The sequence below is a fragment of the Ahaetulla prasina genome, chromosome 16 (genome assembly GCF_028640845.1).
Source record: "Ahaetulla prasina isolate Xishuangbanna chromosome 16, ASM2864084v1, whole genome shotgun sequence".
Taxonomy (NCBI): domain Eukaryota; kingdom Metazoa; phylum Chordata; class Lepidosauria; order Squamata; family Colubridae; genus Ahaetulla; species Ahaetulla prasina.
Window position 1 is genome coordinate 6,610,001 of NC_080554.1, and position 27,325 is coordinate 6,637,325.

The 27,325-nt window shown below is 46.2% G+C and overlaps 1 protein-coding gene across 1 annotated transcript in view; it reads left to right on the forward strand.

Moving 5' to 3' along the window:
* Window positions 1-26,670, forward strand: part of CACNA1B (calcium voltage-gated channel subunit alpha1 B) — a 218,663-nt gene extending 191,993 nt beyond the window's left edge. The window contains exons 38-49 of the mRNA XM_058159704.1: window positions 386-536; window positions 2,252-2,379; window positions 8,974-9,070; window positions 13,683-13,791; window positions 15,611-15,715; window positions 16,793-16,905; window positions 18,004-18,122; window positions 19,776-19,917; window positions 21,480-21,590; window positions 23,804-24,005; window positions 24,788-24,990; window positions 26,131-26,670. Of these exons, the coding sequence (XP_058015687.1) occupies window positions 386-536; window positions 2,252-2,379; window positions 8,974-9,070; window positions 13,683-13,791; window positions 15,611-15,715; window positions 16,793-16,905; window positions 18,004-18,122; window positions 19,776-19,917; window positions 21,480-21,590; window positions 23,804-24,005; window positions 24,788-24,990; window positions 26,131-26,670 (2,020 nt within the window). The remainder of the gene's footprint in view (window positions 1-385; window positions 537-2,251; window positions 2,380-8,973; window positions 9,071-13,682; window positions 13,792-15,610; window positions 15,716-16,792; window positions 16,906-18,003; window positions 18,123-19,775; window positions 19,918-21,479; window positions 21,591-23,803; window positions 24,006-24,787; window positions 24,991-26,130) is intronic.
* The last annotated feature ends 655 nt before the right edge of the window (window positions 26,671-27,325 follow it).

Sequence of the window (27,325 nt, forward strand, 5' to 3'; positions counted from 1 at the left end):
GCAGCAGTGGCTCTTCCGTCCAAGGACCGGCCCATAGATTTCCACTGCTCTCCTCTCCTCTGCCTTCTATGTATCTGTGCATCAGGCACTGGACCCAGCTGTTCCTCCTCTTCCTCATCAGCCACCTCCAGACCTGGGGGCTGTTGACTCTCCATCTGAGGGTTGACAGATGGCCCAGGCTCCACCTCTGCCTCTTTCTCTCTGCCACTGCATTCCCTCTTCCCCCTCGGAGCTACCCGGTTGCCCTGATGCTGACCCTGACTCCCACACCTCCTCCTCTGATTCGGCTGCTGGAGGGGCCGATGGGCCGCAACACATCTAAGCTACCCGAGTCCATTCTGGACCAGTTGATTCCTCCAATTCCTTTTCTTGCGTTTGATTTCAGGAGCGCCACTGGAGAAGCCTGGCATGAAATCATGCTCGCGTGCCTCAGCAACCAACCCTGCGACGAGCACTCCAACCTCAGCAGGAACGAATGCGGCAGTGACTTTGCTTACTTCTACTTTGTCTCCTTCATCTTCCTCTGCTCTTTTCTGGTGAGACATTTATTTATTTTATTTATTTATTTTTCGCATTTTTATACCGCCCTATCTCCCTAGGGACTCAGGGCGGTTTCCAGCCAGAATAAAACACACATATAAATACAGGATAAAACAACAATTAAAAAACTGATTAAATAAGGCCGAATATTTAAAATAGAAATACAAATAATAAAACCCCATTAAAACCAAATTCAAAATTTAAAAATTCAAAAATTCTAGTCCAGTCCTGCGCAAATAAATAGATGTGTCTTAAGCTCGCGGCGGAAGGTTCGAAGGTCAGGAAGTTGGCGAAGTCCCGGGGGAAGTTCATTCCAGAGGGTGGGAGCCCCCACAGAAAAGGCCCTTCCCCTGGGTGTCACCAGTCGGCACTGCCTGGCTGACGGCACCCTGAGGAGTCCCTCTCTGTGAGAGCGCACGGGTCGGTGAGAGGCAATCGGTGGCAGCAGACGGTCCCGTAAGTAACCCGGCCCTATGCCATGGAGCGCTTTGAAGATCATTACCAAAACCTTGAAGCGCACCCGGAAGGCCACAGGTAGCCGGTGCAGTCTGCGCAGGAGAGGTGTCACATGGGAGCCACGAGGGGTCTCTCTGTTGAACATGGCAATGCTGTAATGTATTCAAGAGCTCCGTCTCTTTCAGGCACACTCTTCTTTTGACCCCAAAAGTTGACCCCTTGTTGCTCCAGTCTGTGCCCTCCTCCGTTTGTCTGAAAAGTTGGGAACTCACTTATCAACAATAACAACAACAACAACAAAAAAGCTAAGAATCAGAATAGAGCTGGAAGATACCTCGGAGGTCTTCTAATCCAACCCACTTCTCAAGCAGGAGACCCATTACAGAATCACAGAGCTGGAAGGGACCTTTGGTGGTCTTCTAGTCCACCACTTCCGGTGGGACCGGAAGTTGTCAAACGGGCCATTTTCAGCCTCCGGAGGACTTCCGGGGTGGGGTGGAGAAGGCCGTTTTCGCCCTCCCCAAGTTCCTAGAGAGGCCCTGGAGGCTGGGGATAGCAAAAAATAGACCTTCCGGTCCTACCGGAAGTTGTCAAATGGGCCATTTTCGGCCTCCGGAGGACTTCCGGGCTGGGGTGGAGAAGGCCGTTTTCGCCCTCCCCAAACTCCTAGAGAGGCCCTGGAGGCTGGGGACAGCAAAAAAAATAGACCTTCCGGTCCTACCGGAAGTTGTCAAATGGGCCATTTTCGGCCTCCGGAGGACCTCCAGGGGGGGTGGGGAAGGCTATTTTCGCCCTCCCCAGACTCCTAGAGAGGCCCCGGAGCCATGCAGAGAAAGAAAAAAGGGCCTACCAGGCCATTGCATGCCAGGAGTAGGGCGGGAGAGGAGGTCACATGCGCGAGGGCGGGGCACATGGAATTATGGGTGTGGGCACATACACACACGCCCCCCGCCCCCCCTCCTGGCACGCGATGACAAAAAGGTTAGCCATCACTGCCCTATACTATTTCAAACAGGTGGCTGTCCAGTCTCTTCTTAAAGACCTCCAGTGATGGAGCACCCACAACATCTGGTGGCAAGCTGTTCCACCGATTCATTGTCCTCACTGTTAGGAAGTTTCTTCTTGATTCCAGCTTGCTTCTCTCCTTGATTAGCTTCCATCCTGTCCTGCCTTCTGGTGCTTTGGATTAATTTGGATTAAAGTTAATATCTTTCCTTCCCCCTACCCCGATTTCATTTCTATTCTCCCTTAACAGATGTTGAACCTGTTTGTGGCTGTAATCATGGACAACTTTGAGTACTTGACCCGAGATTCGTCCATCCTTGGACCTCATCATCTGGATGAGTTTATTCGTGTGTGGGCGGAGTACGACCCAGCTGCTTGGTATGTATGTCCTCTTGGTCACCCACTTTTGGTCTTGTGAAGGTAGCGTTGGATTGGTTGAGGTGCTTCTCACATCGGGGGAAGATCAGCCAAGAAAAAAAGGGGTTAGCTGTCCTCAAAGACATTGGGGTTCCTCACCTGGACTTTAGAGGTTCAAGACCCATCAATATTTTGGGTGATGGAGATTTGGAAGCTGGACCGGTATCCATATTACTAATGATACAGTTCTCTGTTTTCGCCCATTGTGCATGCATTCCAGAGAGTCATATGTCTAAACTCAAAAGAACAAGGATAGCTACACCACCATGGCAAAAAAACATAGGGCAAACTATAGTCAGTGAAGTGAATGAAGTCTATGAAAGTTGGCTTCGTTTTCATGTCTCTGGTTCTACCTATTGGTTGGTGCATGTGCAGAAAATGGATTGCAGGTAGTCCTCGACTTACGACAGTTCACTTAGTGATTGTTCAAAGTTACCACGCCACTGGAAAAAAGTGACTTATGACCGTTTTTGAAAAGTTGCCACCTTTATAGCATTCCCCGTGATCAAACTTGGCAACTGTTGCTGCATCCCAAAGTCACATGAGTCCCCTTTTGCGACCTTCTGACGAGCAAAGCCCGTGGAGAAGCCCGAGTCACTTATCAGACGGGGTACTAACTTATCAACTGCAGTCATTCACTTAACATCGGTGGCAAAAAAGGTCGTAAAATGGGGCAAAACCCCCTTAGCAAATGTCTCACATAGCAACATAAATGTTGGGGTCAATTGTGGTCATAAATTGATGATTTAGTTATTACCGTATTTTTGGGAGTATAAGATGCACCTTTTTTCCCCCAAAAAGAGGGTGAAAATCTGAGTGCGTCTTATACTCTGAATGTAGCCCTGCCCAGCTTCTCAAACGGAGGTTTCAGAGGCTGAAAAAAGCATCAGAAAAGAAGCTTCAGAAAAGAAGGCCCCAAACAGAACTTCAGAAAAAAAGCCTCCAAACAGAGCTTCAGAAAAAAGCCTCCAAACAGAGCTTCAGAAAAAAAGCCCCCAAACAGAGCTTTAGAGCAGTGGTTCTCAACCTTTATAGTGCTGCAACCCCTTTAATACAATTCCCCACGATGTGGTGACCCCTTTAATACAATTCTCCACGATGTGGTGACCCCAACCGTAAAATTATTTTCGTTTTGAATTTATCGTGCCTGAAGCCGTATTGGCTAGCGATCTGAACTGCTTGCGATGGCCTTGAGGACGGAGGCATTAAAGCGGAAACTCCTCCCCTATTAAGTTTATCGCGCCTGAAGCCAGATTAGGCTAGCGATTGGGAGTGATTGCAGCTGGTTTGAGAGGGAGACATCAGAGCAAAGATTTCTCTCTTTTTTAATGCATCGCGCCTGAAGCCGAATTCGGCTAGCGATTTGAAGAGCCTGCAGCTGGCTTGTGGAGTCAACCATGGGAGCGCGATTCTTCGACTCGCAAGTATACTTCCCATATTTCCGATGGTCTTAGGCGACCCCTGGCAAATCGTCATTCGACCCCCAACGGGGTCGCGACCCACAGGTTGAGAACCGCTGCTTTAGAGGCTTTTTTTCTGAAGCTGTTTCGGAGGTTTTCAGAGGCAGAAAAACAAAAGCAAAAAAAAAAGCAAGGCACAAAGCTCACAACCAAGGAACCTGATGCTAAAATTCACCTCTGGAACAGCTGGTCAGCGGGAGGCTGATCCACCTGCCAATCAGCTTTTTTCTTATTTTCCTCCCCAAAAGCTAAGGTGCATCTTATACTCCCCCAAAATACGGTAGCTTTTAAGAAGGGACTAGAAAGGTTTTCCTCCTTGAGCTGGGGACTGGATAGACGACCTCCCAAATCCCTTCCAGCTGTATTCTATTCTAATAAGTTATTGCTATTGATTCATCTCCTCTCCTTATGGAAACGAACACATTACTTTTATGGGACTTCAGCAGAGAGGATTGGTCTAACTCACCGGTTCTGAAATGTCCTCTTTTTTCCCCTCCAGTTTTTCTTCTCCTGGTCGTGTTATTGTGGGATGGAGGCAAGAGGTTCCAGGAGAAAGTTTTTGTTTTAATTTTAATTGCATCTTCTTCTTCTCCCCACCCCCCAGTTGAGTCGCGACTTATAAAAATGTCTGTTTTCTTTCCAGTTGCCGGATACATTATAAGGATATGTACAATTTATTCCGAGCTATTGCTCCACCTTTGGGCTTAGGAAAGAAGTGCCCTCATAGAGTGGCATTCAAGGTTTGCAAAATTCGGGGTGGGAAAATCCCAGTTCTTTTTTTTTATTTTTCGGGGATGGGGGATGGGTGGGAGGAGAGGTCGCCTTGACTTGCAACTGAATGGGGTCTTTTGAGTCTGCACTGCAAAAAAAAACAAAACCCAAAATAAAAAATAGAAATAACCTTGGAATGAAAACTAACCCGGTTGTGTACAGAGAAACGATGGACCAGCTTGTTCCCACCTCCTACGTTCGTGCCTGCTGCATTTTTCCTTCTGCCCAACTTAGATATTCCCTGCCTGGATACGGAAGCCTTATGGGATGGTCAGCTTTAAAACGGTTTCCTTCTTCTAACTCGGAAATGAGTTAGCCTGGCCTCGCTCATTTCAGCAGATTTAACAGATTAACAGAGTTGGAAGGGACCTCGTAGGTCACCTAATCGCTTGCAATTACTGCAGGTTCTAGTCCCACCAGGCCCAAGGTTGACTCAGCCTTCCATCCTTTATAAAGTAGGTAAAATGAGGACCCAGATTGTTGGGGGCAATAAATTGACTTTATATATAAATATACAAATAGGATGAAGACTATTGCTAACATAGTGTAAGCCGCCCTGAGTCTTCGGAGAAGGGCGGGATATAAATGCAAATTTTTTTAAAAAAGTGATGAAGCTCCCACAACTTCCGAAGGCAACTTCTGTTCCATTGGTTGATTGTTCTCACTGTCAGAAAATTTATCCTTATTTCTAGGTTGAATCTCTCCTTGGTCAGTTTTCACCCATTGTTTCTTATCTGGCCTTTGGGTGCTTTGGAAAATAGCTTGACCCCCTCCTCCTCTCTGGGACAGCCCCTCAAATATTGGAAGGCTGCTATCCTGTCTCCCCTGGTCCTTCTCTTCACTAGACTAGACAGGCCCAGTTCCTGCAACCGTTCTTCGCATGCTTTAGTCTCTAGTCCCCTAATCATCTTGCTTGCTTGATGATTAAAAAAAGAAAATAAAAATAACAGGCTGTGAAGATGTGAAGAACAGTTGCAGGAATTGGGTATGTCTGGTCTAGTGAAAAGAAGGACTTGGGGTGACACGATAGCAGTCTTCCAATATCTCAGGGGCTGCCCCAAAGAAGAGGGAGTCAAACTATTCTCCAAAGCACCTGAGGGCAGGACAAGAAGCAATGGGTGGAAACTAACCAAGGAGAAAAGCAACCTAGAACTAAGGAGAAATTTCCTGATAGTTAGAACAATTGATCAGTGAAATGGCTTCCCTCCAGAAGTTGTGGGTGCTCCATCATTGGAGTTTTTAAAGAAGAGATTGGACAGCCATTTGTCTGAAATAGTATAGGATCTCCTGCTTGAGCAGAGGGTGGGTTTATTTATTTATTTATTTATTTATTTATTTATTTATTTATTTATTTATTTATTTTGTCACAACAATATATGTAACTATCATACAGAAAGGTTATATAGTATATAAAGGTATAAGCATAGATAGATAGATAGATAGATAGATAGATAGATAGATAGATAGATAGATAGATAGATAGATAGATAGATAGATAGGAAGAAGAAAAGAAAAACAATAGGACAGGAACGGTAGGCACGTTTGTGCGCTTATGCACACCCCTTATGGTCCTCTTACGAATGGGGTGAGGTCAATAGTAGACAGTTTTTGGTTAAAGCTTTTAGGATTATGGGAAGAGACCACAGAGTCAGGTAAAGTATTCCAAGCACTGATGATTATGTTACAAAAGTCATATTTTCTGCAATCTAGATTAAAGCGGTTGACATTAAGTTTAAATCTATTGGTTGCTCTTGTATTATTGCAATTAAAGCTGAAGTAGTCTTTGACAGGAAGGACATTACAATAGATGATTCTATGAGTTAAACTTAGGTCTTGTCGAAGGCGACGGAGTTCCAAGTTTTCCAAGCCCAAGTTCCAAGTTTTCCAAGCCCAAGTTCCAAGTTTTCCAAGCCCAAGGGTTTGGACTAGAAGACCTCCAAGGTCCCTCTCAACTCAGTTATTCTGCTCTGTTCTAACCAGCCACTCTTTTCATGCAGCCCAATTCCAGGGAAAAAAAAGAGATCTCCATTATTTTGTTCCACAGTGAGATGCTAAAAACTTTTATTTAGTTCAAAGCTAGAACTTGTTTTTTTTTTTTTTTTGAAAAGGCTAGCCAATGGTCTAATGTAATCTGGAATTCTTAACTAGGTCTTTAAGAACTAAGAAGAGCTTTTAAAGAATTTTGTAGTAAAATACGGGCTAAATTATTGAAGAAGGATAAGATCTTTTTTAAAAAAAGAGCACAAGATAAATCCATTAAATCTTCAGTCATTGAGAAAGGCGATGTTTTATCCTGGTCAATTTGCTGTAAAGGTGATGGGAAGGGAATTCTGTTTTCAGACTTCCAAGATTTTGTTAAGGTAGCTTTAGAATAAAATAGAAGTAAAGTATCCCTTGGTGCTCTCTAAGCACCGTGGTTTTCTGGCAGGCATTTTATTACCGAACTATGTAAGGTAATCAGTGCTAAAATAGAATTGGTGATCTCATTGGCTTTTCGGTCTAATCTACTTGGTAAGGCTGACATCAATATTGCACGTTTGAATGTGCGATTCTCTTGCTGTCTCTTCTACAGCCTGAGAAACTGGGGAGGGCCGCTTCCGAGCCTCTTGTCCTACTCATTTTACAGCTCTGGGCTAGGCTGCCTCTTATCTTCCATCTCCCAAGATCCCAAAGCTACAGCCTTATTTCTTGATTCATTTCCCCAAAGCCTGAATTATTAGGATAATGTTTGGCATGGAAGAAGTCTCTCTGCCACAGCTTTCCATTTTTAACCCTTCCGTGCAGTTGAAACAGATCTTCCACTAAAGAAAGAACCTGGCACGGATGATGTCACCAAGCTGGGTAATGAAATGTCTACAAGAAAGCAGCCCAGAGCGCATCAAATATGGATGAATGGGAGGCAGGTAGGCAGGGATAGTGGGAGGAAGGAAAGGAAAGAAGGGAGGGAAAGAGGGAGGGAAGGAGGGAGGGAGGGAGGAAGATCACTGATGATGTTTACTTAGTTAGGTAATGAAACTTCTGCAGGAAAGCAGCCAAGCTCAGAGAGCACTAAGCACATGGAAGGAAGGAAGGAGGGAGGGAGCAAGGAAGGAAGGAAGGAGGGAAGGAAAGAAGGAAGGAAGGAAGGAAGATCACTGATGATGTTGGAAGATCACTGATGATGTTACCCAACTACTAGGTAGTTGGGTAATGAAACATCTGCAAGAAAGCACCCAAGCTCAGAGAGCATTAAGGACATTGAAGGAAGGAAAGAAGGAAGGAAGGAAGGAAGGAAGGAAGAAAGGAAGGAAGGAAGGAAGGAAGGAAGAGGGAGGGAGGGAGGAAAAAGAGAAGGAAGGAAGGAAGATTACTGATAAAGTTACCTAGTTGGGTAATGAAACATCTGCAAGAAAACAGCCAAGCTCAGAGAGCATTAAGGACATTGAAGGAAGGAAGGAAGGAAGGAAGGAAGGAAGGAAGGAAGGAAGGAAGGAAGGGGGAGGGAGGGAGGGAGGGAGGAAAAAGAGAAGGAAGGAAGGAAGATTACTGATAAAGTTACCTAGTTGGGTAATGAAACATCTGCAAGAAAACAGCCAAGCTCAGAGAGCATTAAGGACATTGAAGGAAGGAAGGAAGGAAGGAAGGAAGGAAGGAAGGAAGGAAGGAAGGAAGGAAGGAAGGAAGGAAGGAAGATCACCTATGATGTTACCTCGTTGGGCAACAAAACATCTGCAAGAAAGCAACCAAACTCGGAGAATGCCAAGGACTCCAACAAACAAACATTTTCCTTCAACCACAGCTGACCGTCCCATAATGCTTCCTTTCCCCTCTTCCCCTCCGGAGGACCACTACGACCACTTCCTTCACGCCAAAATAACACCTCCCTGTTGGAAATCAACCGCTGCCTTTTTTTCTAAAGGAGTTACGATTTCTTTCTCCCCCCCCCCTCACCCCTCTTCCCCCACCTTCACTGAGGATTCCACTTTTCCCCTTTCGTATGGCCTGACCTGTTTCTTTCCGATAAAAAAAAAAACAAAAATCTTGAGAGCAGATGGCAGGAGAAACCCAAAAGAGATGGACTTTGGGGAAGCCCTCCTCATCCAACCTTCTCCTTGGTTTTGTTATACCTTCCTTGGAAACCAGTCTTCCAATGCACTAATTAACCGGAATTCTCTTGTCTCCTTGTTTGCTTTTCCCCTCCCCCACCCCCACCGACCCTTATTATTATTATTATTATTATTATTATTATTATTTTCCCCCTTTGTTTGTGGCTGGTGCTTCTTCCTTGCGTTGTCTTACCTCTCCCCGCCGGTCTGTCTCTCTGTCTCCCCCTTCTGGTTCCAAGTGGGCGGATCAGTTACACCGACATGTACGAGATGCTGAGGCACATGTCGCCACCACTTGGCCTTGGGAAGAACTGTCCCGCTCGTATTGCCTATAAGGTTAGATTTCCCCCCACCCGCACCGGACCACCCCTGGTGGGGTGGTCTGTGTTTCGTTCTAAGCTTCATGCCCTCGTGGTATTTGTGTCTTCTCTCCTCTGGTCCAGGGGTGTCCAAACTCTCAGCCAAAGGGACTTCCAAGTCCGGATTTCTCCAATGGAAGACACAAAAAAAATGGTCGCCTTGACTGGATTCTCCTTTCACGAGGTTGGAAAGAGAACGAACGTACCTGAGAACGCCACATCCCGCCCAAAAACTAGGAATTGCTCTCACCTATTTCAGTGAATATTTTCACCGATTTCAAGGTGGGAAATAAAAAAAAAAAACAACCGGAAGATTTTCCCCTTATTTGCCAAAGCCCAGGCAGGTACCTAACTGCCGCCATAATGGGTTTGCGACGACTCGCCACGGCCAACGCACCGTGGCCAACTCGCCGTGGCCAATTCTCCATGGGACAACTCACCATGTCGAATTGAATAGAATATCCAAGAAATAGCGGAGTAGAATCACAAAAGAAAGAACGCCAAAGGCAGGACAGAATGAAACGTGAACGATAAAAATCAAAATATCTATTTTTAATTATTTTAAACCAGGGGTGTCAAGCTCGATTTCATTGAAAACCGCATCAGGGTTGGGTTGGACCTTGGAGGGGAGGCGGGAAGGGTGGGGAATGGCCAGCTCGACATCACTCATGTTGGGGGCGCCTGTGGCGGCCTGAGCGCCCTGCCATCGAAAACCGGTCCCCGAGCTCCGTTTCGGCTGCGATGGCTTCTTGCAACCCTCTGCCAGCGAAAACAGAGCTCCGTTTTCACTGGCAGAGGAACCACGGGCCAGTCTGCTGTTTCCAGGGAAGCTCCGCTGGCCAGATCTAAGCGCCCCGTGGGCCAAATCCAGCCCCCGAGCCTTGAATTTGACGCCCCTGTTTTAAACAATGGAATTGAATTGTTGAATTGTCCCTCGGTGAGTTGTCCTGTGGTAAATCGGCCACGCTGAGTGGCAAATCGGCCACAGCGAGTTGGCCATGGTGAATTGGTGGTGTCAAGTTGACCGTGGGAAGTTGGCCGTGACGACTTGGCTGCAGCGAGTTGTCCCATTCCACCCACAGTTATGTCGCGCAACCTAATAAGACCCTGTGCCGTGGAAGTTTTTCCCCCCATTTATTTATATCTTGCGTAGGATTGTCGCAATAACCAGTTGGAGGAGATCAGTTGTAAACCATCTTCTCCAGAGATATTATCTGTGGTACGTCCATATCTCATTAGGGTTAGAATTACAGTCCTAAGTCATTCGATTTGGACACCCCTGTTCTAGCTTTAAACTGTTCCATCTGGACCATCATTCTCTTCATGCTTAGTATTTATTTTTTTTAAAAAAACCTCTCTCTTGATCCATTTTTCCCATTTCCTTCAATCTTTTTTTGTCTGCTTCTAGGAGGGGAGGGGAAAAACATCCACATCATTGGTTTTTGAAGCCAGAGTGGTGTGTGGGAACGTATCCAAGAAGGAGGGAATTTTTTCCTTCTTAGAAAGATCTCCTGGTGCGACTGCACCATTTCAGAATGTGGGGGGGGGGATCGCTGCATTTCTGATATGAGGCCCTTCGATCCTCAAAGCCGAGAGTTGCTCCTTGTTTTGTTTTGTTTTTAGAATAGAATAGAATTCTTTATTGGCCAAGTGTGATTAGAGACACGAGGATACACAAGGAAAGTTGGTTTTGTATTTTAAGAGAGAGAGAGAGAGAGAGAGAGAAAGGGGGGGGGAATATCTCACAAGCTTTCCTTCAGCTCTGAGGCAAGGAGTTGTATTCGTCTGCTTCTTCTTTGAAGGGGGACGTGTCAAAAGATCTTCCCCTTTGGTGCATTTCAAGAATGTTCTACATCGAGGTGAGCAACTAAGACAACTTTATGACCTGTAAACTTCAAGTCCCAGAATTCCTGAGGCTCAGGAACTCTGGAAATTGAAGTTCACAGGTCATAAAATTGCCCTGGTTCCCCACCCCCTATTCTATAGTAGAATCCCGTAGAATAAAGCCATCATCCCTCCAATAATTCCTACAGAGAATGGGTAGTCTAAAATAGTGGTCTAAAATAGTGAGATAGATGGAGAGAGAGAGAGAGAGAGAGAGAGAGAGAGAGAGAGAGAGAATGGATGGATATATAGACACAGAGAGAGACAGAGAGACAGGGAGATAGAGACAAGATAAATAAGAGATATAGATAAAGTTAGAGAGATAAGAAGAGAGACGGAGAGACAAAGAGAGAGAGACGGAGATAGATAGATAGATAGATAGATAGATAGATAGATAGATAGATAGATAGATAGAAAGAAAGAAAGAAATGATAGGGATGGATGATTAGATAGATAGAATGATAGGGATGGATGATTAGATAGATAGATAGATAGATAGATAGATAGATAGATAGATAGATAGATAGATAGATAGATAGATAGATAGATAGATAGATAGATAACCAAAGACCTACATAGATAGATAGATAGATAGATAGATAGATAGATAGATAGATAGATAGATAGATAGATAGATAGATAGATAGATAGAATGATAGGGATGGATGATTAGATAGATAGATAGATAGATAGATAGATAGATAGATAGATAGATAGATAGATAGATAGATAGATAGATAGATAGACGGACAGACAGACAGACAGACAGACACAGACAGATGATAGATAGATAGATAGATAGATAGATAGATAGATAGATAGATAGATAGATAGATAGATAGATAGATAGATAGATAGATAGGTAGGTAGGTAGATAGATAGATAGCCTGTTTCCTCGAAAATAAGACCCAACCAGAAAATAAGCCGTAACATGATTTTTCAGGATGCTCATAATATAAGCCCTACCCCAAAAATAAGCCCCAGTTAAGATCGTCAGCAGATGGAGGCGTCTAATACTGTATAATCCCCCTCCCCAAAGTTTTTCAACATTTGGCCCAGATGAATGAGGAGAAGGCAAGTAAGGTTGAGAGGTTAATTTGCAGCCAGGACACAAACTCTGAAGCTGAACTCAGTTGTTAGTAGACTTCATTGTCCATCCTCACCGTAGACTGAGGTGGCTGCTTAAAAGCACTGCAAAGTAGAGGATGGATTAATCTTTGGAGAACAGGACAAATGTGAGCCATGTCCTTCAAAGGCCGAGAGCTTTACTTCTCTCAGTTTCCTTGGAGCTGAAGGTCTGGATTCTTGACCTGGTAGGCTTACGTCCTTGCTATCTTAGAGCTTGTCACTCTGCCTGGCCAGGGAGTTATCCAACAAAGATGTTGCTTGAGCAGCTGAATAGCTTTCTCATCCATGCCCTAATCTGGATTCAGAAGGCTTCCTTCTCATGGAGCAGGTGACTTGAAGCACAGACCACTGTTGGTGTCTTCAGAAAACCAACTTTAGAAGAGAGAGAGAGAGAGAGAGAGAGAGAGAGTTCTGCCTTTCTGTTCCTTCTGGCTTCTTGTAATCTCTACATCCCTCCCATCTCTATTTGTTATGTCCGTGTCTTCTGGAGATAGAAAGATGTTGTGATTGTCCTCCCTGTACCAGTTGCTTCCTTGTTTCCAAGAGCTGGTTCTGCCAACCATGGTTCTTTATCATCTCTTTTGCTCTCAGTTGATCTTCTGACATGTACATGGTGTTTCTCCTCCACATGCTTCTTACGGGCTCCAATTGATCCATCCTTCTGTGTGTCTGCATTGTTGCCTTCTCGGCATGATCCCAACTATGGAGCTACTGTGCATGAAATCTCCCAAAGTGCATGTGTTATAGCTGTAATTCTGATATGTCTCAGGAGAGCATTATCTTCCTTCCTTCCTTCCTTCCTTCCTTCCTTCCTCCCTCCCTCCCTCCCTCCCTCCCTCCCTCCCTCCCATCTTCTTTTGTTCCTTTGTTCCTTCCTTCCACCCTCCCTCCCATCTTCCTTTCTTCCTCCCACCCTCCCATCTTCCTTCCTTCTTTCTTTCCTTCCTTCCTTCCTTCCTTCCTTCCACCCTCCCTCACTCCCATCTTCCTTTCTCCCACCCTCTCTCCCATCTTCCTTCCTTTGTTCCTTCCACCCTCCCCACATCTTCTTTCCTTCCTCCCATCTTCCTTCCTTCCTCCCATCTTCGTTCCTTCTTCCTTCCCTCCTTCCCATCTTTCTTTTTTCCTTCCTTCCTTCCCTCCCTCCCATCTTCCTTCCCTCCCTCCCTCCCTTTCCTTCCTTCCTTCCTTCCACCCTCCCTCCCATCTTCCTTCCTCCCTCCCATCTTCCTTCCTTCCTTCCTTCCTTCCTTCCTTCCTTCCTTCCTTCCCTTCCTTCCTTCCCTCCCTTCCTCCCTCCCTCCCTGGTTTGCATGAAAAAGATACAACCAACACTGGTGCTGAGCTTTTCCTGTGCCGAAAGTTAAAAAAAAAAAGAAAGAAAAAAAAGAACACCGCTCCAAAATTGTGACTGAATTTTCCTCTCTGGCCCCTGATGAAAACCATCTCGGCACATGAAAAGTTAGCTTCGCAGAACATTGTTGTCCTCTTTTTACTTTGGAGGGGAATAGGAGGGGTGGAGGTTGGGAGTAGGTGACGAGGGTTATCGCCTTGACCGGAAGACTCTTTTCCTTCAGCGTTTGGTCAGGATGAACATGCCCATCTCAAACGATGATTTAAGTGTCCACTTCACCTCAACGCTAATGGCCTTGATACGGACAGCCCTGGACATCAAACTTGCATCAGGTAAGGGGGATGGCTGGCTAGATGACCTCTAAGGTCCCTTCCAGTTCTATTCTGGTGTTGGTGTTGTTTTGCCTTTATTAAAGAATTAAGCCAGTGAGAATTACATTTTTTGGGGGGAGTGGCTTATTAAACAGGACAGTGATACATATCTTAGAAGAAACTATAGCAAGGTGCAACTATCACGAAGGAAATAAATGTCAAGAAAAGGGAGGACAATACTTAAGGGGGAAAATTCAGATTTACGGGTCAATAATTTGGATGACCAAGGTCTTAAGGGATTCCTCTACTACATATTCAGCATCACGCTAAAGTTACAAGAAATTTGGGATACGGAGCAGTGGTGGGTTTCAATTTTTTTTACTACTGGTACTGTGGGTGTGGCTTGGTGGGCGTGGCTTGGTGGGCGTGGCAGGGGAAGGATACTGTAAAATCTCCATTCCCTCCCCACTCCAGGGGAAGGTTACTGCAAAATCCACATTTCCTCCCGATCAGCTGGGACTCGGGAGGCAGAGAATAGATGAAGCAGGGCCAGTCAGAATTTTTACTACCAGTTCTCCGACCTACTCAACATTTCTGGTACCAGTTCTCCAGAACCTGTTAGAACCTGCTGGATTTCACCCCTGCTTTGGGGGAATCTATCCCTCTCAGTCAAATGTTCATATGTCAAAACCTGTTGAAACCCACCTCTGATATAGAGTCATGTAGAACTGGTTGTAACACATTTTCTGCTCATAGACATGACCTAACATACAGGAAGGGAAAACAGATATTCTTACAGTTTATATCAGCGGTTCTCAACCTGTGGTCGCGACCCCATTGGGGGTCGAATGACAATTTGCCAGGGGTCGCCTAAGACCATCAGAAATGGGAAGTATGCTTGCGAGTCGAAGAATCACGCTCCAATGGTTGACTCCACAAGCCAGCTGCAGGCTCTTCAAATCGCTAGCCGAATTCGGCTTCAGGCGCGATGAATTAAAAAAAAGAGAAATCTTTGCTCTGATGTCTCCCTCTCAAGCCAGCTGCAATCACTCCCAATTGCTAGCCTAATCTGGCTTCAGGTGCGATAAACTTAATAGGGGAGGAGTCTCCGCTTTATGCCTCCGTCCTCCGCAAGCAGTTCAGATCGCTAGCCAATACGGCTTCAGGCGCGATAAATTCAAAAAAACAGTTTGCCGCTTTTTTTCCCCTTCTGCGGTTGGGGTCGCCACATCATGGGGAATTGTATTAAAGGGGTCGCAGCACTATAAAGGTTGAGAACCACTGGTTTATATTATAGTGAGAACAATTAATCAGTGGAACGACTTGCCTCCAGAAGCTGTGAATGCTCCAACACTGGAAGTTTTTAAGAAGAAGTTGGATAACCATTTGTCTGAGGTCGTGTGGGGTTTTCTGCCTAAGCAGGGGGTTGGACTAGAAGACCTCCAAGGTCCCTTCCAATTCTGTTATTCTATTCTATTCTATAGTCTAGTCTAGTCTATATAGATAAGCATAAATACATTCTTGAGAAGGTATCTGAATATCCATCCTTATCCTTATCCATCGAAATTTAAACTTTGGGGCATTCCAGGATAACATCAAGCAAAAACATGAGACAGTTGAGGTATCATTCTTGGGCATAAACACAGCAGTAATGGAGACATTGGAAGGGAGACACAAAATGCATGGCAATATCTTCATAGGCAGGTGGATCATCGAAACTCATAAATCTTTAGTAAAAGGCGAAAGATTTATACGATCTGAAGAGAAACCAGCTCTATTCTGGCGGATTGAGGATTTCCCCCTGAAATTAGACCCTGTTTCTTTGCTTTTTACCTAACAGGTATGCTGCAACACCAGTGTGATGCTGAGCTAAGGAAGGAGATCTCGGTGGTTTGGCCCAATTTGTCCTCCAAAACCTTGGATCTGCTAGTGCCACCTCATAAACGTAAGCACTCCAAGCCCGTTCTGCGTCTGTGCAAGTAGAAAGAAGCATGAATTGCATCAGCATTATTACTTAATGCTACTCAGAGAGCCAGTGTAAAATAGTGGTGAAACAAGGCATTGGCTTAGAAATCAGGACGCCAGGAATTCTAGTCTCACCTAAGACAAAAAGCCAGTTGGGTGACCTTGAGCCAGTCCTCTCTTTACAAAGGTAGTGAGGACAAACCTCTTCCCAAAAACTCTTGCCAAGAGGACCTCAAGATTGCCTCCAGGTCGAGGGAGGCGTGGCCAGCGTCACGGCGGAACGGTCACTCACCCCGATAGCTCCCGGGTGAGCGCCAAAATTCCCCTGTTCGTTGAGGGTGTACGCGCCTAATGCGCTTGTGCGCAGTGTTCAAAATACAGCAATTTGAAATGCAGCTGCTTACCTTCTAGGGCAGCCCCAGTAAGTAGAACAGCGGAGGTGCGGAAATCAGCTGTACTGCACAAATCAGCTGATCCAGAAAGAAGGAAATATAGGACAGGATAGGCCGTGGGTGGGTGGGTGGGGCCAGCTGATCATCAGAACTACCGGTTCTCCTGAACCAGTCTGAACCGGCTGAATGCCACTTCTGGTCCAGGTAGTTGCCACGAGTCCGAATTGACTTGAAAGCACAAAAATACCATGACGGAAAACAAATATTAGTCCTCCTTTACAGGTTTTTTTTTTTCCTCCAGCAAAGTATCAGGGAAAAAAAGACCAGTATCTAATACATTTGTTGGGTGGAGAACATCCGTCTACTACTAAGAGCATAACAAATGAAAAGCAGTTTTACCCAACTTGATCCCTTCTAGAGGTGTTCAACTGCAACTGTCCGTGTGCACGGATAACCTGGGAAGGAGGGCGATGGGTATTGTAGTTAGATCCATGGAGAGCACCAAGTTGGAGGATGCCGGTTTGAGTTCAGCTGGAATTTTCAAATGTTTGACTTCTTGATTTGTCATAGACTCTCCAACCGCAGTTCATTGTGTTTCCTTTTGCCTCTGTATCTTGTGAATTGATTTTCTGCTCTCTGTGGCTTCTTCTATCTTTCCTGATTAGCTGAAGCCATGACAGTGGGGAAGGTTTATGCAGCCTTGATGATATTTGATTTCTACAAACAAAATAAAAACACACGTGACCCTTCTCACTCAGGGCCTGGAGGTCTTTGTCAGGTAAATATCTATCCATCCATTCATATCGCTATCATCCATCTATCCATCTATCCCTCTCTCTCTCATCCATCCATCCCTCTCTCTCTCAGTCATCCATCCATCCCTCTCTCTCATCCATCCAACGCTCTTTCTATCATCCATCCATCCATCCATCTATCCATCCATCCATCTCTCTCTAACATCCATCCATTCATGTCTCTATCATCCATCCATATATCCCATTCATAAATCTATCATCCATCTATCCCTCTCTCTATCATCAACCCATCCATCCATCCATCCAACCAACCAACCACCTATCTCCCTGGCCATGGATTCAATGGGGAGTCCAGGGAAAGTCCGGATGAGGGCTCTGCGTCAGAGGCAGAGATGGAGCCAGGGCCATCTGGGAGTGATACGTGGACTCCAGAGCCTCCAGAGGCAGACAGCAGAGAGGCATGTAAGAGAAGAGCTGCTAGAAGGCAAGAGCAGCTGAAGCAAAAAGGACAACTCGGGAGTAAGGCCAGAAGATGATTGGCCCCTCCCATAAGGCTTAAAAGAGCAGCAACAAACCGTTGGGTTCTTTGTAGGAAAACAACCTTGATTCCATTGCTTCTTGTCAGTGTCTCTTGAACTTTGTAGGGTTTTTGCCAAGAAAAGCCTTTGGCAGGTTGCCAAAGACAAAAAAGGTTGGTGATAAGGCCGAAGGACTGTTTATGAAGAATTTGTTTTGGACTAAGCTGAGAATGAATTAATTCTCAGCTGTTTTAATAAAATAAGTTTGTTCAGGACTGAATTGTGTTTGGTCATCACTACTTGGGCCTCGGCCACAACATTGTTAAAGAGAGATCCAACTTAGAACTAAGGAGAAATTTCCTGACAGTGAGAACAATTAATTAATGGAATAGTTTGCCTCCGAGTGATTTTCTTGCAAACGTTTCGTTACTCAGATGTGGGTGATCCATCGGTTGAGGTTTTCAAGAAAAGATTGGACAACCGTTTGACTGGGATGGAATAAGGACCGCCTTAAGCAGGGGGTTGGACTAGAAGACCTCCAAGGTCCCTTCCAGCCCTGTGATTCTGTGAAATCCACTCTCTCTTCTTCCTCTCTTCTTCTAGACTGGTACTGTTTCCCTTTTCCATCCGCTGAAAGCGGCCCTTGAGCAGAGCCAGACAGGATTCCCCAATGCTTTCCTGCGTCAAAAGAGCTCCGCGTCACTCAACAATGGGGGCGCCCTGTAAGTACTCCCTCTCCTCTTGTTCATCGCTTCAGCCTAGCTTAAGGCAGCTAGTTGAACGCTTCCAGCTGTGGACAGAGGCCAGCAGTTTGACAAAATGGCACAAGTATCTGTTTTGTTGGGAGATGTTCTAGACGTGGGTCGTTTCCTTCTTCCGGTTTTCCATGTTGTTTCTTCAACCCATTGGTGTTCATTTGGATGAGCTTCTTCCACAGTGTCTTGCCCCCATCGGAGTCTGAGTCTGAGACGGAAGACGAACAGCTGAAAGAGAGCGGGAGAGTGGCTCCGTTGGCTGTGGAGGAAACTGGGGAAGGGCAAAGTCAGGCTGGGCAGAACAGGGGAGAGGCAGAACAAGGCAGAGGGGGTTCAGATGAAGACCGAGGCCCACCCCTTCCTCATCCTAAGGCAGAACAGAACAGAATAGAATAGAATGTGGAGTGGAAGAATGAAATGGAATGGAATGGAATGGAATGGAATGGAATGGAATGGAATGGAATGGAATGGAATGGAATGGAATGGAATGGAATAGAATAGAATAGAATGGAACGGAACGGAACGGAACAGACTAGACTAAGAGACAGAATGGAATGGAATGGAATGGAATGGAATGGAATAGAATAGAATAGAATAGAATAGAATAGAATAGAATAGAATAGAATAGAATAGAATAGAATTTTTTATTGGCCAAGTGTGATTGGACACACAAGGAATTGGTCTTGGTGCATATGCTCTCAGTGTACATAAAAGAAAAAATACGTTCATCAAGGTACAACATTTAGAACACAAATGATGGTCAATATATCAATATAAATCATACGGATTGCCAGCAACAAAGTTACAATCATACAGTCATAAGTGGAAAGAGATTGGTGATGGGAACGATGAGAAGATTAATAGTAGTGCAGATTCAGTAAATAGTTTGACAGTGTTGATGGAATTATTTGTTTAGCAGAGTGATGGCCTTCGGGGAAAAACTGTCCTTGTGTCTAGTTGTTTTGGTGTGCAGTGCTCTGTAGCTTCGTTTTGAGGGTAGGAGTTGAAACAGTTTATGTCCTGGATGCGAGGGGTTTGTAAATATTTTCACGGCCCTCTTCTTGATTCATGCAGTATACAGGTCCTCAATGGAAGGCAGGTTGGTAGCAATTATTTTTTCTGCAGTTCTAATGATCCTCTGAAGTCTGTGTCTGTCTTGCTGGGTTGCAGAACCAAACCAGACAGTTATAGAGGTGCAAATGACAGACTCAATAATTCCTCTGTAGACCTCAATGTAGACTAGACTAGACTAGACTAGACTAGACTAGACTAGACTAGAATAGAATAGAATAGAATAGAATAGAATCTGGAAGGGACCTTGGAGGTCTTCTGTCCAGTCCCCGAATGGTCGTAAGTCACTTTTTTCAGTGCCATTCCGACTTTGAACATTCACGAAATGAACGGCTGTAAGTCAAGGACCAGCTCTGGTGGGCATGCAACTGATTCTGAAAGGAACATCTCAAGACAAACCTAGCGCCTACAAAGCCACTCTGGATCCCAGTTGCCAACGAGTTGCAAAAATGCTTCTATTTTAACGGTTCTTTCTTAGCCCTCCCTAGGACAGCCTTTCTGCCAGGTGGCATTTTTAAGAGCCTCTTCTCTCTTCTTCTTTTGCAACAGGCCAATGCCAGAAGGAGGAGGCATCAAAGAATCCGTGTCCTGGGGGATCCAACACACCCAGAACATGTTTTATGAAACTAGGACACCAGCGTTTGAACGAGGCCATTCGGAGGAAATTCCCGTCCAGCAGGCAAGCAAGAGGGTGGGAGATACAGCATTGCAAGGAAGAGAGGAAAACATAAGAGAGGAACGCCATATCGCCTTCCAGTTTGCTTTTCATACGTTTAGCAGAAACCCAAATTTTGGAATTCTTTGATCTCTTAAGGGAGTGCTGATTAAACAAGAAAAAAAAAGGGGGGGAGGGGAATTTGGGATTCCGAGATGACTCAAAGTAATAAGGATGGGGGAGGCAGCATAATGCAGTAAATTAAGAAAATTTGTAACTCAGGGTTGAACTGTGCGGTCCTTGGTGCTCTCTGAGCTTGGTGGTTTTCTTGTGAATGTTTCATTACCCAACTAGGTAACATCATCAATGCTAGAAGGGAGTGGGGTTTGAGGAGGAGGAGGAGGAGGAGGAGGAGGAGGAGGAGGAGGAGGAGGAGGAGGATTATTATTCTGGGAACCTTGTTGCTCCCCAAGCTTGGTGGTTTTCTTGTAAATGTTTCATTACCCGACTAGGTAACATCATCAATGCTAGAAGGCAGTGGGGTTTGAGGAGGGGAGGAGGAGGAGGAGGAGGAGGAGGAGGAGGAGGAGGAGGATGGTGGTTCTGGAGACCTTGGTGCTTTCCAAGCTTGGTTGTTTTCTTGCAGACATTTCAGTACCAAACTAGATAACATCATCAGTACTAGAAGGGAGAGAAAGCAAACTCACTTCTAGCCCTCATGATGTTACCTAGATGGGTAATCAAACATCTGCAAGAACCCCACAAAGCACAGAGGGCACCGAGGACCCTGGAGATGACAGGCAAGCCTGCTGGTGTTTCTACTGTTGTTCATCACATCTTCTTTATGGTCACATTCCGCTTTATTATTTTTTTACTTGTCCCTCATCCTCTATATTTTTATTCTACGATGGCACAGAATTATAAACCGTTTTATCATTTATCAGAATGAACCGTTTTATCATTCAAGGGACACAGTATCAAAGCAAAACGGGAATGGGGAGGACGAGGAAAAATAACGGTACCAGATCTGTAACTTAAAAACAGAGCATACAGGATGGCTTTGTGATGGAGCTAGATCTTGGGCGCTCTCATCCGGTTCGTACCGGTTTGGGAGAACCGGTAGCAGAGATCACCAGTAGGCCCGCCCACCTGCCCTGATGCTATGCTGTCCTATTTAGCCATGTTTTCAAGGCTGGGCGCATGCGCGGGAGGCCGGGTGCATATGCAAAACGTGCGCAAGCAAAGCGAGGATGCATACGTGCGGCGAACCAGGTTGTTAAAAAATGCTTTTAAAAGGTTCTGATGATCCCAGCTGAGCCACGCGATCATCAGAGGGTTTTTTTTTTAATTTTTAAAAGCATTTTTTTGGCCGAAAAAAAATGCTTTTAAAAGTAAAAAAAAAACCCTCTGATGATCACGCAGCTCAGCTGGGCATGGGGTGGGGTGGGGGGGCAGGGATTTTTGCTACCGGTTCTCCGAACCACCCCTGCCATCGCTACCGGATCGGGCGATCCGGTGCAAACCAGGAGCATTTCACCCCTGGTTTGTGGGCAACAGCTTCTTACTCACTCCTGTTACTCTGTCGTTGTATTTTCCAGGTTGTAGAAATGCAAGAAATCAGCCCAACTTTAGCCAACGGGGAACATCAGCCAGGACTGGAAAGTCAGGGGCGAGCAGCTTCCATGCCTCGTCTGGCAGCCGAAACTCAGGTAAACACTGGTGTTAGAATCTGGGATCCTTGGTGCCCTTTCAGCTTGGCGGTTTTCTTGCGGACGTTTCATTACCAAGCTAGGTAACCTCATCAGTGTGTATGGGTATCAGAACAGGGAATGAAAGACAAAGACAGTAAAGAGCTATTCAGACCCTCCCATCTCCAAGGCATTATTCTGGATGTTTTCACAAGCATCTTGTTTGGGGGTTCATAGAAGCCATCGTCTTAGCCTTTCTCCAAAAATAGAAGTGTCTCTTAAGACTAATTTCTCGTCATCCGAACAATGACCGTCTCAAATTTGGAGCGTGAAATAGACATCGCTAATCGGTTCAGAGCACATCGCTGTGTTTTTTGAGATTGCCTTATCAACGTTTCCTGGGAAAATACATTGGAAAATCCCATTGGGGGGCATATCTGCTTAACCATCGCCATAAAAATTATGACAGGTATGAGAAGTGCCGGTTGTTTAGAGTGTTGCGGTGGCCTAGAGGTGGAGCTCTCGCCTCCCATTCAGGAGGCTGTGAGTTTGATCCTAGGTACAGGCTGGTATTTCTCTTTCTGGGCACACTGAGAAGGTATCTGCTGAACAAAACTCCTAATTGGCGACAAGCAGGGCATCCGGCCCTCAAAACACTCTGCTAGCTCCATTCAGTTGCCCAGACTCTGCCCCACCAGGGATTATGGGGTCATTCAATGAAGATGATGATGATGATGGGAAGTGCCCGCCGTTTCACTACCCAACTAGGTAACGTCATCAGGGCTAGCAGTGGTACTCACCAATGGCGACGAATGAATAAATCTGGATGGCAGCTAGGTTGTGGGAAATTACCTGGCTACCTGAGCTCGTTGAAAAAAAAAACCTTATTTTCTTGCAGCCCGCCGCTTCCTTTGAAAAGCATATTCATCCAACCATCTTTTCCTCATGAATAACCGCTGACTAACGCTCATTTCTGTCTCTTGTCTCAATTCACCCTCCCCTCCCCTCGCCCTTCGTCTGTCTCATTCTCTGCCCTTCCCCTCCTTCCTTCCCTGCCTCTCTTTGGCCATCTGGTCTGTCATCACGTATGCCTCCTGGGATGTCTGACTGTTGCTGGTTTGGGATCCATGCCATTTTTTTCCTTGCAGAGGAGCAAAACACAGTCACCGGGGCGATATCTATCAGTATGTAGCTCGTTTGAACTCCCCCTGTTTGAACACTCCGTCTGGAGGCGCTAAGTTTTTGTAGTTCAGGGCTGAACATTGGGATCTTTGGTGCTCTCTCAGCTTGGTGGTTTTCTTGTAGACCTTTCATTACCCAGCTAGGCAATATCATCAGTGTACCATCAAGCTCAAGAGTTTTAACGGGAAGGTTTCGTAGAAATCAACTTAGAGCGAAATGCCTGTGGGAGATGCTTGGCCCATCCAGGCTGTCCCAAAGGTGCTTTTTTTTCAAAAGGCAACTGGGCTTTCTTGTTTTTCTTTGAAGACGTTTCGCTTCTCATCCAAGAAGCTTCTTCGGTTCGCCTTCTGTTCACTTCAGTTCAACTGAAGAAGCTCCCTGGATGAGAAGCGAAAGGTCTTCAAGGGAAAAACAAAGTCCAGTTTCCTTTTGAGGAAAAAAAAACAAACAACTTTGGGACAACGTAGGAGAAATTTCCTGGCAGTGAGAACAAAGGGCCTCTGTGGCTCAGACTAGTAAGACAGTCTGTTATTAACAGCAGCTGCTTGCAATTACTGCAGGTTCAAGCCCCACTAGGCCCAAGGTTGACTCAGCCTTCCATCCTTTATAAGGTAGGTAAAATGAGGACCCAGATTGTTGGGGGCAATAAATTGACTTTGTATATAATATACAAATGGATGAAGACTATTGCTTGACATAGTGTAAGCCGCCCTGAGTCTTCGGAGAAGGGCGGGATATAAATGCAAATTTTTTAAAAAAATTAACGAGTAGAACAACTTGCCTCCAGAAGTTTTGGGTGCTCCATCACTGGAAGTTTTTCAGAAGAGATTGGAGCAACCATTGGTCTGGAATAGTGTAGGTGTCCTGCTTGAGAAGGGGGTTGGACTAGAAAACCTCCAAGGTCCCTTACCACTCTGTTCTTCTGCTAAAACAAATAACCACAGTCCAGATGTGTGAAGGAAGAGATGCTATCTTTTTGGATGGTGGTGCATCCAATCAACTTCTCTGCATCCTCATCCTTTTCTTTCCTCCGTTCCTCCTTCTCGCCACAGCCCATTCCAGATACCAGCCCCATGAAGCGCTCAGTCTCCACGCTCAACCCACAGCGTCCCCGTGCCACACATCTTTACGAACATCCCCGGCCAGCTGAGCACACTCATCACCATCATCACCATCGTTGCCACCGGCGGAGAGAGAAGAAGCAGAAGTCGGTTGACAAGCCACCCAATCATTTGATTGACGGTGAAGCTCCTGGTAAGGGCGCTGTGATGACCTAGGGGCACGGCACAGAGGTAACACAGGCAGCTGCCGGTTCAAACTGCCCCTTTATTGTTCAAAATGTTCCCCAAACCGCTCCCACGTTTCTGGCAAGTCCCAGAGCAAAGTGATGACACACACACACATGCACACCTTAAGCAGCCTCTGGCAGCAAACAGTCCAGCCCAACGCTGTGAGTACCGCAGCTGCAAAGCAAGAAATCCAGAAAGAATGCAAGGAATCCAGGTAAGTTCAAATGTCAGCGCTCAACACTCCAGGAATTCAACTTTTGTTCCCGACAAATGCCCCTCCTCTTTTGTGACCTTAAGGGTCTCCTTAAGTGTCAATCCCCAGGTGTGCCTTGTGAACTGGAGCAGGGCTCTCTCCTCCCAAATAGTTGGGTCAGTCTGCGTTGTTCTCGCCTTCTCTCTACTCTCCGTGCTCAAGGATCAGGAGGGGGCTGTCCCTACTCATCACCTGAGCTCTGTCTCTCATGTTAACCACTTAGCCTCTCTTGGTCATCCTGCCCCCCTTCCTCCCTGTCTACAAGCCATCCCTAACCCTAACCCTGGCCTGACTAGGCCTGCTCCTCCCCATTCCCCTCCGAAGCCAACAAAGCCGTCCCCTTTTGTCTTTAAATTGCCAAATATATTACAGAAGAACTTTGACGGGGATGATGACAAAGATAATAATATAAAGTCTGCTATTGCTGTGGGTCTACAATTACATACGATACCTTGAAGGAGGCCAGGTCCTGAGTCATCTTATTGTCTTCTCAGCAGGAGAAGCTACCTCCAAGTCCAAAAGGCAGGAGCGGGGCCGGTCCCAGGAACGGAGAGTCCATTCTTCCTCTTCCTCTGAAAAGCAACGCTTTTACTCCTGTGACCGCTACGGGAGTCGGGATCATTCTCAGCCCAAGTCGTCTGAATGCAGTAGGCCTCCGTCTCCCGGTGGAGGGCAAGACCACGAGACACAGAAACAGGTGAGAACGGGAGGCGGAGGGCGGAGAGAGAGAGAGAGAAGGGATGAGAAAGAGGGTACCCTAGGACCGCTGATCAACGTGGCCGGCCTTTGGGTGTGGTTGGACTCAAACATCCCCAGAGAGCGAAGGCACCATGGTAGCCTTTCCAAGTAGAGTAGAGAAGAACCGTGACCAGATGCGCTAATTTTAACTTACTGTAATAGAATCCTGCAAGTCTGAAAGGACTTGACGTTGATCTGGAAGCATGCAGTGGATCACCTGACTTTTTCAAGGTGGATCACTTGGCTCTCCAGTCTGCTAGATTGTCTGCTTCCCCAGTATTGTCTTACTCTGGTTGTCTTCATTTGGAATCCTTTCTCCTCCCGGTTGGTTTCCTGTATTCCTCCCTCTGTTCAAATGGTTCTGGAGCGGTTTCCCTGTCCTTGACTGTGTGTGTCTAAACTCTCTCTTTCCCCTTTTTGTTTTGTTTTTTGTTTTTTATCCTACGATACATTCCCCTGTTCATATCATTCATTCTTCTGTCGTTTGTGTTTTGCCACTCTACTCCACTCTACTCCAACATGTGACTCTGTGTTTGTCTGGTATTCTTATTGTTGCTCGCTGTCCTTCTCCTTCTCTTTCTCCTTCTCTTTCTTCTCCTTCTCTTCCTTTTCCTCCTCCTCCTCCTCCTCCTCCTCCTCCTCCTCCTCCTCCTCCTCCTCCTCCTCCTCCTCCTCCTCCTCCTCTTCTCCTCCTTATCTTTCTGTTCCTTCTATTCCTTCTCCTCGTTCTCCATATCTTCCTTCTCCTTCTCCATATCTTCCTTCTCCTTCTCTTCCTTCTCTTCCATCTCCTCCTTCTCCATGACTTCTTTCTCCTTCTCCTCCTTCTCTATGTCTTCCTTCTCTTTCTCCATATCCTCCTTCTCCTTCTCCTCCTTCTCCATATGCTTTTCTTTCTCTTCCTTCTCCTCCTTCTCCATACCTTCTCTTTCTTCTCTTTCTCTTCCGTTTCCTTTTCCTCCTCCTCCTCCATATCTTTCTGTTCCTTCTATTCTTTCTCCTTGTTCGCCATGTCTTCCTTCTCCTTCTCCATATCTTCCTCCTCCTCCTCTTCCTGGTTTTTGTTTTGTTCATTTACTTTCTTCCAATCTTCATGTAGGGCAGTGGTTCAGTTAACGGGAGCCCCCTGCTGTTGACCTCTGGTGCTAGCACCCCATGCCGTGGTCGGAGGCAGTTGCCGCAAACTCCGCTGACTCCACGCCCCAGCATTACCTACAAGACTGCCAACTCCTCGCCTGTGCATTTCACCGGGTTCCAAACCGGCCTGCCAACTTTCTCCCCGGGACGCTTGAGCCGGGGTCTCTCTGAGCACAATGCTTTGCTGCATGGCGACTCCCAGGGACCCTCACCAACCCTGATGGCACGCATCGGTTCGGACCCTTACCTGGGACACCGAGAAGAGAGTGACAGTCCATACCATATGATGCCTGAGGACACGCTCACCTTTGAGGAGGCTTTGGCCACCAATTCAGGGAGATCCTCCCGGACCTCTTATGTCTCCTCTCTAACGTCCCAGTCCCATCAAATCCGACGAGTTCCCAATGGGTACCATTACGTCTTGGGACTCAATGCCGCCTCTGGCACCAGCACTAGGGCACGTAGCTATTACCACGAGCGAGCCGAAGACGATTGGTGCTAGCAGGACAAGAACCAAGTTGCACACTGGAGGTTCGATGAGTTTTATCATCCGGACAACCGCCACGTTGACGTGCATATGTCTTTGCATCCAGCCCTGTGACATCAAGGCTGCCAGGTGGGGTGGGGGAAAGAAGATACAAAGCAGCTGCCTCTCCGTGGAACAGCCCTGCCAAAATGGTCCTAGGTCCATGGACCACACGACACCTGGTCTCTCTCTGCCCCCCGGTTTCCTCTTTTGCACTAGAAGAGCTATTGATCCGTCAGGAAAGGCACCTGATTCAGAGGATCTGAGTAGAGCAGGCGTCCTTCTGTTCTGCTCCCTGTTGCCATGTCATGGGAGATATACCACCTTCTACCCCAAGTTAATGAGGCTACAACAAAAGCGTAGGGAGAAAACCCTAGACTAAAGACTGGAAATCTGCACAGTTGGGGATGAGCAGGTGGGGAAGACAAAAGGCAAACCCCCACCCCACCCTGATGTACAAAGAAACCAACCTATGTTTTATTGTGTCCACATTTTAAGAAGGGAGTTTATCCAGATGGATCTCAACCCTTGGCCAGCGGTGACCCTTTATCAACCGAGCCAGGCATGGAAATTCCAATGGATCCGAGCACCATACGGCTACGCCCAACTTCTTGGTCCATCCTTTGGTCTC